Consider the following 14,201-nt stretch of genomic DNA (forward strand, 5'->3'; position numbering starts at 1 on the left):
GGCAAGAAGAGCTGTGGTCAGAGAATAGGCCATGCCTCAAGGGTAGGGAGAAGGTTGGAACATCAAGTGGATACAGGAAGTGAGTCTTCTAAGCAGAGAGGCTAAAGGAGAAAGAGGGTGCCTCCCCGCAAAGAGGCTGAGCAGGAAGCTGCACGTTGCCCTGGAAAGGCTCACTGCCGGGGAGTGCAGGTGAGAGGAAAGCCAGAGGGCCGCCCACGGAGCAAGCTTGGAGCATGGACTCCTGGATGCTGCAGCAGGTCACAGAGCAAGTTTGCAGGGGCCTGGCGGAGCCACAGAGGAGACTGTCCAGTGGAGAGGATGCAGCAAACAGAAGGCTCCAGTTGTGTCCTGGTGAATGACCCCCAGGCCCAACCTGCAAGGTTGCCCACAATTCTGTGTGCACTTTTCATGTGGACTTGCCATGGACTCTCTGGGCTGTACAGTGTTTGCTATGAAACATCTCAGCTCCATGCTGAGGCAAGTGGGCATGCCTGGATTTTAATCATGTTCTTGACACTGGAAAAAGGGTGAACACTCAATAAAAAATTGAAAGAATTACCCAGAGACTTGGAGACTCTGAGGGGTGCTGTGTTTACTGGCCTGGCAGCTCCAGGTGTGCTTGTAGTGTGGCCGAGGCGGCTGGGAGGAGTTGGGGAGGGAGGGAGGTTGCTCTGCAGGGCTTCCTGAGCTAATTGACTATGTAGTCCAGGCTGCTCTTGCCTCCCTCAGGAGCATCTGGTCTTTCAAAGCTGTTGCTAAAATTTAACCCTTTTCCTCTGAAGCAGGGGACGTCTCTATGCCACCCTGGGGCCCAACTGGCGGGTTCCAGTTAGGAATTCTCCCAGAACCCGGAGCTGTGTCTACAGGTATTCATGTGTTCATGTGTTCATTTGTTTGACACATAGCTTGTTATGTGGCCTGTTGGATGCCAAGCACTGTGCTAGAGGCTGCCAAAAGAAACGGACACAGCCTTTGCCTCCATGAGGCTACTGCCAGGTGCACTGGCTGTCCCAGAGGAGGTGAGGAGCACTCAGGAAGAGGAGGGGGAGCTCACTTGGTTCGGGAGATCACGGAAGGCCTCCCTGAAGAAGAGACTGGAAGAATGATAGGAATTCGCCAAATAATTGGAAGTGGAAGGGCAATGAGAATGCTCCCAGCAAAGGGACAGCATGGGCTCTGAGGCAGAAAGAGCCTGATGATTCGAGTGAAGGGAAGGGAGTGTTCGAAGGAATGAGAGAGGGCAGGAACATGAGATGAGCTGGAGCCTCATCCAGCATCTAGCATCCAGCAGGGGTGAGAATGGTGGTTCAGACCTTAAAAGCAACAGGGAGCCATGAAAGGGGCTTGCTGTGGGCGGGTAGAGGAGAGGAGAGGGGGAGGGTGGAGGCACTGGCCGGTGTGGACCCAGGAAGGCCCGTGGAGCACACTGGGCAGTGGCTCAAAGGAAGGTCTGGTGGCCTAAGGTGTGGTGGGATGGCTAAGATGGATGGTCAGACATATTTAGTACCTGATCCCCAGTGCATCCTTGGGAATGATTAGGTTGCAGGGGCATCCGAGAGGAAGAAAACCCCCACTTTCTGGCTGAAGCAGCCAGTAGGGGGTGGTGCCATTCCTAGGGCATGGGCAGATCTGGAGCTCAGGAGGGAGGTGTGGACTGCCATGCCCTTGGGCGCCTTCATCTGTAGGTGGTGCTTGAGTCCCCAAGGGAGAGGGTGAGTGAAGAGCCTGGGAAAGATGTGGGGAATGGTGCGTGTGGGCTCACGTCACTCCTGTCACTCCACACCGCCTCCTCCCTTCCTCGCTGCTCCTCTGAGGCTCCTGCCAACACCAGAAGGAGGGGCTGCTGGAGCTGGGGCTTCACAGGCATCAGCTCCTCAGGTGTGGAGGAGCCCACGCCAGCCCCAGGGAGCGGCCAGGCTGCAGCAGCGACAAAAGCATCCCTTAGGATAGGGTGGGGGTGCTGATCAGGGCCTGGGTTATGAAGAACTTGGTCACCAAGCCTGGAGCTTTGCAGCCCCAGAGAGACGGGTGTGGGAGTCCTTGGCAGTGGGCCCTTCATGTGTGTTATCACCTGGCCTTCTTCTCCGGGCCTTGCCCTGCACCGTTGAGTCTGGACTGCTGGGACGTCATGGACTTGGTAGTGGGGCACCTGTGGTCCCCAGTGAGTGAGAGGGTGCTTGACCTCAGCTCCTCCAGGGCGATGTCTGACTGGTAGTCTCTCCTCAGCCCCACCGGCCCATGCATCTGTTCTCTGGGGAACTCCGCAGCTATGCCCACCATGGAGGGGCCTCTGAGAAGAAAAACCCTGCTCAAGGAAGGGCGGAAGCCTGCAGTAAGTACAGACCCACATCCACCCGAGGCAGCAGGGGCTTCCCCATCTGTAAATAGTGCCCACTCCTAGAGGTCTCAGCAAGAAAGTCACATGTGTGGCAGAGGCTCTGCTTGCATTGGGCGTGCAGGGAGCTGAACTCAGGAATTATACCTGACACTGCCTTAAAATGAACAAAGGAAAGGCTCCTTGAGTAAAGGAGCAAGAGAGGGGAGGGAAGACGCCTGCTCTCTTGGTCCTAGGTGGAAGCTGGCATTGCCAGGGGGTGGTGGAGGGCCAGGGAAGAGATGGGGCCTGCACTGGCATTGATGGGATGGCTGGGTCTGTAATCAGCCAGGGGTCCTCTACCCCCACGACCCCTGGTGGCGTCACTCAGCCTCCCCTTCCTCTGTAGCTGTCCTCGTGGACCAGGTACTGGGTCATACTCTCAGGATCCACCCTCCTGTACTATGGAGCCAAATCCTTGCGGGGCACAGAGAGAAAACACGTAAGTCCCTTGAAAGGACTCTAGTGCTGGGACTTCCTCTAGTGGGAAAGGGACTTCCGTGAACTGTGGAGGATGGGGGTGGGAAAGGGATCTATGTGAACTGCGGAGGATGTGGGTGGGAAGGTGGCAGGGGAGGGAGGGAGCCTTGCCTGGCCCAGGTCGGCCTCCCTTGTGGAGTGGAGGGCTGGGCCCGGGTCTCCGGCTGTGTTGTTGCTCTCCTCCAGTATAAATCCACACCTGGCAAAAAGGTTTCCATCGTGGGCTGGATGGTGCAGCTGCCTGATGACCCCGAGCACCCAGATATCTTCCAGCTGAACAACCCTGACAAAGGTAGGCAGCAGGCCAGAGCTGGCGCCTGCAGCTGCTCTCTGCCCATTTCCTCTCCTGCACAGCGTGCATTTTGAAGTTATTAGGAGCTTTTGAGGCTGCTGCCTTCCCTTTGCTTTAGATTCTGATGTTCATTCGGTCCACGCTAGTCCACAAAAGCTGCATAGATCATGGTTGGCATGTCCATTGAGCAGGGTACGAGGCACAGGGTGCTGGAATCCTTTTTGCAGCCTTACCTATGGCTGCTGGGGCCCATCACTCCAGGAGCTGTAGCCTCATGGTCTTGGAAAATATAGTAAGGCTGGATGAGGCAGGGCCATGAGGCTGGAAGGGTCTTGGCTCTGGGGAGATTTCAGGGATCCCCTCACGTGCCTGTGCCATAAGACTGGCAGTGTCCAGATCCAAGGCCAACTCAGAGAAGAACCCTTTTAACTTCCCAAAGCTCCAGCCTTCTCTAGCTATCTCCCAGTTCCTCCTGGTTACCACTTCATGATCATGCTGGGAAGGAGGAGAGATTCTGGATGCCATCCTGTCCAGTAGCCCCGTCTTCACTGACATTCAGAACAGACTATGGTGGGTCTCCTCAGTAACCCATGTCACATGACAAAAACCCAAAATTGCCTGGGTCAATTGGATTCCAACCAGGCAAACTGATTGGGGCTGGAAAATCCCCATGCATTTTCACACCTTAACAGGAATGTTCTACTGTAGGGTTCATGAACACACAAATCACCTGGGGATCGGTTAAAATTCAGATTTGGATTCAACAGATCTGGGGGTAGAGACCAAGATTCTGCATTTCCAACAAGCTCCCGGGCGATGCAGATGGCAGTGCTGGTGGGGAGACCATGCCTTCAGTGTCAGGCTCTAGTGTTCTTAGCTGAGAAGCAGAGAAACAAAGGGAGCCTCCAGGAGCCTGGAATGGGGAAGAGATAATAAATTGCCAAGTTCTCTGCTCCGTGTCTGAGTGACTGAAGCCACATTTGTTGCACACATGTGGCAGTGTGTCCTGAGTTTGGATACCATTTGAGTTTCTTCTTCCCTCTACAGTCTGGACCGGATTAGCAGTGGTTTCTTAAGGAAATGTGACACGGGGGTGGCCAGGGCCCATGGATAGAATTCAAGAGGTCTGTGAACTTGGGTGGAAAAAGAAATGCATCTTTGTTTTCAGTGACTTCTGACTCCTTCAGTTATGAGTATAAGCATCCAACAACAAAAATGTTAACAATACCTGTGACTTTATCTCCAAGAGGAATCACATATTGTTACATTTCAAAATGTCACTTATGCTCATCTCTTTGAAATTACAGTGCAGTATCAGACCTGTACTAGATCTTGTTCTTAGTGCTTTAATGTAGAAGCACCTATAGAATTATACCGCTGGTTTGTTTTTTAGTAGTTTAATAACTGTATTTGAGTATTATCGATTTCCTTTGTATTTTACACATTTGGAAACATTATTCTGAGGATGGCCCACAGATTTAACCAGACAGCCAAAGGCACCATGGCCCCAAAATGGTTAAAAGCCATGGTCCAAAGAGACCACTGGAGGGAGCCCTGGAGGCTGCTTTCTCTGCACGTTCCAGCTCACCTGGGGCCGACCTTCCTAGTTTAGTTACCCGTGTTTACATTTCTCTTTATGCCACAGTCACCAGCTGACCCTCCTACGTGGCCCTCTTCTTAACTCACGGTTTCTCTACCCATCAGGCAATGTTTACAAGTTTCAGACTGGTTCCCGATTTCATGCAATACTGTGGCACAAGCATTTGGATGATGCATGTAAAAGCAACAGGCCTCAGGTAAAGTCACCAAAATCCTGCTTGTCACCTGAAATATCCTCTCCTACCCTTGGAACTAAGGGTCTTTAGAAAACAGGGTTCCCTTCTTCTTTCAGAGCCCACTGGCCACACTCTCAGATACCCTCTTCTGATCAGCATCTTCCCTTGAGACAAGGCACCCCCTTGCTCAGCTTAGAACTAAGCCCAGCTCCAGACCAGAACTTTGAATCTGGTTCCTGTGTCTTTCCCACAATAGGAAATGCCACAGAAACACCCACTGGGGGGTAATTATGAGCAGCTGTGATATCACCCCAGGATCAGGTTCTAGCATCTGTTTAGGTCATCCCTGCCAAGAGCTGACTTCATGGGAATACTCCAAACTCACTAAAGGGCCTCCCTGCCCCACAACCCTTGGGAATAATGCTGCTAGCTAACTTACTGACAGCCAGCCATGGGCCACGCAAGGCTGCTGGTGAAGGGGAGTCCCTAGCTTCTCAGTGTGTTTGAACCAGTGGGATCTGTCTTGACGTAGGCGCCCTCTGGCCTGCTGGGCCTGGCTCATGGTATGGCCCCCTCCCCGGTCACCCCCAGCCGTCCCACGAAGGGTGTTATGCAAAATGTTTCACATGCAGGAATTGGCTGAATTCTCCCAACATCCCTGTGAGGTAGATTCTCTTACTGTCTCCATTTTATGCTGAGGGTCCTGAGGCTCAGAAAGGGGCAGACACATGTTTAAGGTCCCACATTAGTGAGCAGTGGAGCTGGGATTGAACCCAGGTCCGCCTGACTCCCCTGCTTCTCTACTTGTTGCCCCTGAGCCCTCCTGCCTCCACTTCCCTGGTAACCCCTGCAGCTGAGCAAAAGACTGGGAGCACATCCCCAGCTGTCCAGGCTTGTGAGAGAAATGGCTACCTGAGCCCTCAGCAGCAGATGGGGGCGGGCTGAAGCCTCCTGCTCCCTGGGGGTCAGGTGGGCAGCATTGATGCTCCTGTCCCTAAGTGTCCATGTGTGTTTTCCCCAGGGATCAGCAAGAGGAGGAGCGGGGGAAGCAGGAGTCCTCTCCTAGCCCATCTTGGGAGGGCTAGGCGCATGGCATAGAGGGTGGCCCTTCAAGGAGGACAGTTAGGGGTAGTGCCTGGGAGTAGACTCAGCAGGCCCCTTGCAGGCAGCAGCTCTGAAGTGTGGGGGACCTCAGCAAAGGCAAGTTCATACCAGGCATTTGGGTCCAGGAGGATGGGGACTTCATGGTGCCACACGGCACAGTCACAGACTTCTTGGTCCCTCCAAGTGGTTCTGGAAGCTGGAGGGAGGTCTCTAGTGACAGTGACAGGTCCTAGGGCTCTGTGCTCAGCTTGGTGTGTAACACAGATGAGGACAAATATGAGAAGCTGATTGAAATTATAGATGATAAGAAGCTAGAAAGCAGAATTAGCAAGTTCTCAGAATTAGTCTAATTCTCAGAATTAGTCTTCAACCAACTAACATAGGACAAGACCAATACAAGAAGAAACATGAGGTGCCACAGGGAGGTTCCAAATAAATTGCACTTGATTCCCTTGACTCACCCGTCTGACTTTGGGGAATTTGTCCTAGGGATGTGCTCACACATGTGCTCAAAGATGTGTTTAAGAATGTTCACCGCAGCATTGTTCTTGATAGGAACAAAACCCTGGAAGCCTCTGTGACCCTCAGGGGGTCCCTATTATGTGACATTTGATAGTTATTAGAAAGAGGCAGATCAGGGCAAAAACATTTGGAAAGGATGATCTCATCTGTATAAAAGTTCTAAGATGATACACAAGAAATGGTAATTCTATAGTTTCTAGAGAGCTTTATGTATGGTTTGTACATTGAATAAATGTAATTAGCCATCCATATGACAGGAAGACAAGGGTTTTGGTCGGCAGCCATCTTAAGGTGATCCCTTGAGACAAGGTGCCAAGACCTGAACAAGGCTGCCGCCACCCTAGCTTGCATTAAGAGAGGAAGAGCATCCTGGCCTCCTCACACTGGTCACACCATGTGTGTCTGGGGTCCCTCAGTAGCTCTGAGGGCCACTCTCTAAGAGCACAGCGCACTGAAGCTCACCTGCCACACACAGGAAGCCGGAGCAGCTCCAGGTCCAACAGGAACTGACATCCCCGAGGTGTACCACCTGGAGGGCGGTGTGGGGAAGGAGGCAGGGCCCTGTGCCTGAAGCCTGGGCACCATGGTGGCCCCAGTCAGGAGCAGCAGTGGTAGCCCTGAGTAAAACCCATTGTCCCTCTTTGGAGGAGCAGCCAGAGGATGACAACAGCCCCAGCAGGCAGCAGTGCCTGGGCAGGCTGATCCAGCAGAGCACTAATGGGTCAGTTTCATGTATTGGCAAATGTGGTGTAGCATGGCAAGGCTACAACTTTTAAGGATTTTTGTCTGATTTTCAGACCTGGAGGAGGGGATTTTTCTTCCTACTTTTCCCTTTTTTTATTTCTAATTTACTTTCAACCAAATATTCCCACTCTGTGCTATATGTAATAATAAAAAGTTGACAACAACTGAAATATTCAACAGCAGAGGATGATTTAAGTGAATCACAGTACATCCGTGTGATGGAGTGCCAGGAGGGTGTAAGAAAGAGTGTGACAGAAATGCATCTATTCACGAGGAAACATCGCAGTGACTAGATTGATTTTCTATTCTGTGGAACTGCATGTCCTAAACTTGTTTTTATTAACACTGAATACACTTAAACCTTATCTATAACATATGTATAGCTATAAACAACAGCAATAAAACACCTTATTGCCACCATGCGCCTAACAGCAGAGCCACCAGGGCCTTGGAATGCTGTCCCTCACAGTGGCCTCTTCCTAATTCGGTTTCTCTCCCTCCCACCTATGCCCCAGAACCACTCTCCTGATTTGTTTGCTGATTATTCCTTTAGAATTGCAGGTCACGTACTTGATTCCTTCATGTATTGTCTGGGGTGCATGTTTTTCTTTTTTTTTTTTTGAGACGGAGTCTCGCTCTGTCGCCCAGGCTGGAGTGCAGTGGCTGAATCTCGGCTCACTGCAAGCTCCGCCTCCCGGGTTCACGCCATTCTCCTGCCTCAGCCTCTCTGAGTAGCTGGGACTACAGGCGCCTGCCACCACGCCCGGCTAATTTTTTTGTATTTTTAGTAGAGACGGGGTTTCACCGTGGCCTCAATCTCCTGACCTTGTGATCCGCCCGCCTCGGCCTCCCAAAGTGCTGGGATTACAAGCGTGAGCCACCGCGCCCAGCCTGGGGTGCATTTTTAAACTTTCTTATAAATAGAACCATAACGATGCATTTTCTTATGTCTTGCTTTTCTCCTATAACACGTTCCTAGGATTCATCTGTGTTACCACATGTAGCAGTCATTCATTTATTTTTACTGATTTTGTTTTTATTAGTTCTTCTGTTGGGCATCCCAGGACTGATTTTCCACTTTTTCGCTATAGTGAACAGTGCTGCTAATGACCATTCTTTTAACTGTCTCCTGGTACATGGAGATGCATTTTTTCCTAATTCATCGTTTGACCAAACTGACACCAAAATGGATTTTTTTAAATGAAATTATTTCTAATCAAATCCTCCCACAGCAGTGCTGAGGGAGGAGGTCTGGGGCTGAGGGCCTGTTGGCAGCTTTGGGGGGTGGCAGAAACACTCTGACCTTGGGGCTAGTGGTCCCGCCAGTAAAGGGGGCTAGGATCTTGTCCTGGGGGCAGAGCTATGGGAAGGTCTTGGGGTTTCTGATATCCCCGAACTGACTCTTTCTCCCATGCTTCCCTTTGCCAACTCCAGCCACCCACCCTCTGCACACACCTCAGGCCTTCAGGATTTGTCTCTCTGCCCCAAGCGCAGTTTGATTTTCACTGAAGGAGATAGGTTGAGAGCGTGGGCTCTGGGTTCTTAGCCCTGCTGCTTACTTGCTGTGTACTGAACCTCTCTAAGCCTCAGTTTCCTGTCTTTGTAATGAGGACGATCCCAGTGCCTGCCCCATGGGGTTGAAGTGAGGACTCAAGAACGCAGTGCATGCGGTGGATTCAGAGCAGTGCCTGGCATGCAGCTGCTGCTTCACATGGGGTGGCTATTGTTATTGCCATACCCTCTCCCTCCCCAACCTGTTCATTCCCAGACTCACAGGGAAAGGCCTGTCCCTTCCCCTAGGGACCACCCCTTGTCCTTCTCTGAGGTTGGAACTTTAACAAGAGGCTGAGCTTTCTCTTCTAGGTACCTGCAAACCTTATGTCATTTGAGTAAGTCTCTGCAGGATGTGGAGTGACTTCAGAGGCTTCTGGGAACCCAGGCTGGGCCTGGTGGTGAAGAGCAGTCCTGGGCACAGGCTGTGAGCCAGGGTGCTGGGAAACTCACAGCCGGACTCAGGGGACACGGCCTGTGGCCTCACCATCCCAGAGGGCTTCACCAGTGTGGGATCCACCTGTCAGTCCCCAGCGACTCTCATGACACTCATTCTGCAGCACTGCCTCTTGGGGCAGTGGTGAGACCCCAGACTGGACACCCCGCTCTCCCTCTCTGGGCCCACCACCTGCATCTGCGACTAGAGAAGGCCCCGCCCACGTTGGGTTCTCAGTGCTTTCTACTGCGCAGAGTGGACAGCGCTAACTAACCTGCGAGAGGGACCCGAGAGAAGGAACAGCTGTGGAACAGGCTTTTTACACCCCAAGTGCACGGGGTTGCTCGCCCACAGGGCTGCCTCAGATTTTGTACAACCCCGAAGCGTCCTCTGCGTGTGCGTGCTGTACGTGTGTGTGTGAGCGAGTGTGAACTCTTCAAGAAACATGCATTTTGGCACAAGACTTGTGACATCACACACTTCATTCGCTTTGAGGCCCTGCTTTAACCTTAAGTTACAGCCCTGTCCACCGAGGAAGGTCAGCGTGAGAGCCTAGATTCCTCCTGTGTTAAGGGTCCCTCGCATTCTTTTACTGTAAACAAACAATGCCTTAAATTGTGTCTTGTTTTCTGTTCCTATGGGTGCTATTCATCTGGAAGGCCTGCTTCCAGGCCTCTTTGCTGTCAGCCCTTCTGAGACAGGACCTGGCTTCAGGACTGTGGACTGGGCTGCTAGCCTGCTTGCTTCCTCCCTTCCCCATTCCTAGCAGGGCCTGAGGCCCTCCTCTTCTCACCCTTCCCACCATGCCAGAATGGGAAGTTGTGACATTGCAGCTCCAACCAACGTGCTCATAGTGATCAGCTGTGCAGGAGCCACGAGGCACCGACCTCTCCCCGCAGGGCAAAGCCTGTGCCCCCATCATCTCACCCCTTTGCCTGCACTGCCAGGGTGGGGCCCACCAAGATTCCTGATCATGACGGGAAGCTGAGTGACCCTGAGGCCTTAAGCTTCCCCAGTCTTGGCCCCAAATGCAGTCACCAGCAAGTTTTCCATTTTCCAAGTCCAAGGGCACAATTGTTGATGACCGTGTGACAACAGAGCAAAGCCCCGGGGAGTGAACAGTCCAACCTCTGCATTCAGTTAGGAGCTCTTTACATGAACCACATCCTTATCTGTCACCTTTTGTCACATTTTAAAGTGATTTTTATTTTGCACAAATAATTTTTATTCAAAATAATAAATCACTCTTTATCACAGTATCTTCTCTTCCCCCTTCCCCTTTAGTTTGGATAGCCTAACTCTGAGAAGTTAACCCTTAAACAGTTTTCTGGAAGAGACTGAATTTCTGGGTCCTTGCAGCTGTGATGGTTTCAGAGCTCAGACTAATCAGGCATCAAGCTACCCTCAAGAGTTTCTGGGCTGGATGCTTCAGAACAACATCAACACCAGTAAACTGTAATAGGTCAGTTTCAAAATGACCAAAAGACCCATCACTGTATTTTGACCAAATAATGACAACTTCTCTAGAAATTTGAATGGCTTGGTGAGGAAAGTAGTTGTCACCAGGGCTTCATTTTGTAGTTGAGCCTTACAGTGCTTAGTACTTCATCTTCTTTTTGAGCGAAGACTAGAATACTTTCCTTCTAAGAGAAACTCCCAGGTGATAAAGTTGATGCCATCAAACCTTGACACTGGGTGCTTTGCACACCCACGCGGATGTTGCACCTCATTCTCCCGATGACTATTCAAATCAGCATCTAGAGGCTGAATGACAATGCCAAACACCCCACCTCTGATCAGAACCATGCAGTGTTAACACTTTAACCTACATTGAATCTGATTCTACCTGTTAACTTTTAAAAAGTTGTAAGTTTGGATGAAAGTGCAAGATGTGGAACATCAACTACCTATTTTCCTTGGGTTTTTCCACTCTGTAAACTGTCCTGGTTTTTCACACCAATGAAGTATTATAGATGCCAATCCAAAACCTCAGAATTTCAGGCACTGCAAAAACAGGTAATTTTCAATCCCTTACAAGTTTGTCTTTTCTTTCACAAACATCTCTTAGCCTAACTTGAAATAGCACAATCACAATTCAAAATGGTTAGTCTTCTCACTAATTGAGTCTGCTTCCTCGTCCTCTCTCAAGAACATTCTTAGCTTGGACTCTTGAAGAATCTCTTTAGATTTTGTTGGTAAAAGCCTTATAGAAGCAGTAAGAGCCTTGACCACACCGGAAGAGTCCTGGAGCTAAAGCTGGAAGACACTCAGCTCTCTAAGCAGGGGCTCGGCCAAACATGGCCGTTAAGTGCTGCTTGTCTTCCCGGTGTTGGTTTGAACCCTGTGAGTCTGAGACAGAGAGGGCCAGGCACCAACCACAAGGCGGGAAAGTCCATGGGTGGACCCTCCCCCCTGGAGGGAAGCATTTCTAGTTTTTGCTCCTTGACTGCCCAGAGTGTACAAATGTTCATAAAGCCATTGAAGGGATTATTTCTTATATGCATATGCTGTATTTTTTAAGCAAATGGATCATGGCACCCCAAAATGAAAGTTATAGAAAGCTGTCTACAACTGTGGAGTTGGTAGCTGGTAACATTGTTGTCCCAAGAACAACTCACCTCTCTCCCTAGGACTAATTTTTGTCTCTCTGTTGAACGTGTTTTGTCGTTCAAGATCAGTCAGGTGCATTCTGGCAACGGACGTACTCGATGGAGGATTGGTTCGGTAGAGAGCAGTAGAAACCTTGTTGTCACTGTGCCCAGTGAGAGACTTTGGCCCCCTCCCTCCCTATAAGGCTCTGGAACCTGAGGAAGTAGATACTTGAAGAGATTTTGTTTAGGAAGAAACTCACTCTCTTTTGCCAATTGAATTTATAGAGCATTTTTTTTCTTACCAAGATGGCCAGTTATCATCTTACCCCCACCTCCCAAGCCCCAAGAGGTGTACTTTTTCAGATGCCATTTTACAGGCGGAAATGCTCCATGAAACAGGAAGCCACTTGTAAGCAACATCTGCTCTGTTCCTCGGGTGGGGCCCAGAGCCCTTCCCTGAGACTGCTGATGGCTGTAACCACTGGGGAGCACTGCCAAAAATACAGCTTTCTGGTTTGTGAGCCCATAAATGACTTAAAAGAGCTTTACATCCTTTTTACATATCAAGTGGTTTCATGTTAAAAAACAAACTCCTAGTCCTTTAGAAATAACAGATTCTGTGCACAAAACCACCCATTCATTCATTTATTCATTCACATCACTAGCAAGTGCTGCCTGTGCTAAGAACAAGTCAGATCTGATCCCTGCCCTCATGGACCTGACCACTCAACGAGCAGTCCCCACCACACCTATCTCCTTAGGCAAGACTGCCTCTCTCCTAGTCCTGAGTATAAATCCTGTGCATAGATCCTCCAGAAAGGCATCAAAAGGCTCAACAGACTGAATATCCTCTTGGTCTGCGAGTTCAGTTGCAATGAGGATGAAGTCACTATCCTAGAGGCTGCTTGGCCCAGAAGAGCCAAGCACAGAGCTGCAGTTGGGCATGCCAAGGATTCCAAAGGTGGAATGAGAGAGTAGGGTCAAAATGTCACAGTATTTGCTCCATAGGTTTCTGTTTTTAATTTCAATGTTAAATACAACTACAATATGAGCGAGAACTGCATTTTCTTGGGTATTGAGAACTTGTACCATGGACTTGAGACCGCCTTGCAGCCCTATACTGCACAAGCGTGTACACCCCCTGGGCAGCCTCAAAACCCCGCTTACAGCAGCAACACAGGAGCTCATCTGTCCATTTTAGAACCATTGATCTCTTTATCCATTGCTGAATGACTGTGACTATTCAGTAATGAAATAATAGTAATTAATTTATTAGTATGGTATAATCTTTAATACATTTCGTGCCAAAATGCATGGTTTTCCACTTAGCATTCAAAATGTTGCATAGAGAGTAGTTTTCAATTTCTTATGTACTCTTCGAAGTAAGTTGAAAATCAGTTTCTACATTTTAATTCGTTTCCTGTTAAATCTGTTGCACTCTCCAGGGCTGTCTTTTTTTCCAGCAGACCCCTGCATGCAGTTGTGTAAGGACTTTCTCTAATTCTTGTGAATTGTCTCACCCGCAGTAACCACTGAACATCAATCAGCCCTCCATGGGGTTCTTTAGATTTTTGGTGAAGTATTTTGTTACCTCAGTCTTGTATCAAGTTGCTGTATTTTTCAGCTTGTTACATTGATGATAATTATTTCACTAATTAAATAATGTACAAACATCTTTGTTTACTTTGAAATTAAATGTGTTTTCCAATGAATATTGCTCAGTTTATTAAAGTCACACACATTCACTTAGCAAACAGTTGCTGTTTCAGATAGACACAAAGGAGGCATGGGGTGCCCAAAACTCAGCTAGGACGTAACCAGAACATAAAAACCATGCAGGAGCAGCATCCTCAGGAAGGGACAGGCACTCCAGGGAGAGAGGCAGGAGACCTGGGGATGCTTTAGAGAGCAGTGGGTATTTGGAGATTCAGTTCAGAGGTTGCAGAACACAGGAAGGGTGGGGGCAATAGGGAGACAGAAATGAGAAGGAGCAGGATGAGGCTGGGGAAAAGGAGGCAACCTGATCTCACTGAGTACAGGTTTCGCGGGGGTAATGGGATTTAAGTCTGAAAAGATACGTTGGGAGGACTTCATGATGTTAGGCAAAAATCCAGAACGCCACTATACCTCGCTTGGAGAAAAAGGAGGGCTGTCTTAAAAGGGTTATCTCATGGAAACCTGAGGGGAGGACCAGGGGCATCTCTAGAGGGGCTGGAAGGAGAAACAGGCCTCCTCTACATCTTTCAGTGCTATCTGGGCAGCCCCTTCATTCTCTCACAAAGTTCAGGCCTTACTAAGAAAGAACCTGGAAGTCATTGAGGAAGTGTGCACC

General features: G+C 49.7%; 1 protein-coding gene across 8 annotated transcripts in view; it reads left to right on the forward strand.

The window, feature by feature from the left end:
* The window catches only part of RALGPS1 (Ral GEF with PH domain and SH3 binding motif 1), a 300,052-nt gene extending 286,471 nt beyond the window's left edge, over nt 1-13,581 (forward strand). For 2 of the 8 annotated variants that reach the window (XM_030817835.1, XM_030817832.1), the window contains 6 exons: nt 783-866; nt 2,227-2,332; nt 2,724-2,816; nt 3,041-3,146; nt 4,851-4,942; nt 9,155-13,581. In XM_030817835.1, coding sequence (XP_030673695.1) covers nt 783-866; nt 2,227-2,332; nt 2,724-2,816; nt 3,041-3,146; nt 4,851-4,942; nt 9,155-9,184 — 511 coding nt within the window. In that variant the 3' untranslated portion in view covers nt 9,185-13,581. Of the gene's footprint in view, nt 1-782; nt 867-2,226; nt 2,333-2,723; nt 2,817-3,040; nt 3,147-4,850; nt 4,943-7,022; nt 7,462-9,154 lie in introns of those variants that run through there. The other 6 variants (XM_030817841.1, XM_030817840.1, XM_030817833.1 and 3 more) reach the window with 5 other exon arrangements.
* The last annotated feature ends 620 nt before the right edge of the window (nt 13,582-14,201 follow it).

This window comes from Nomascus leucogenys, chromosome 8 (genome assembly GCF_006542625.1).
Source record: "Nomascus leucogenys isolate Asia chromosome 8, Asia_NLE_v1, whole genome shotgun sequence".
In the NCBI taxonomy this organism is placed as follows: domain Eukaryota; kingdom Metazoa; phylum Chordata; class Mammalia; order Primates; family Hylobatidae; genus Nomascus; species Nomascus leucogenys.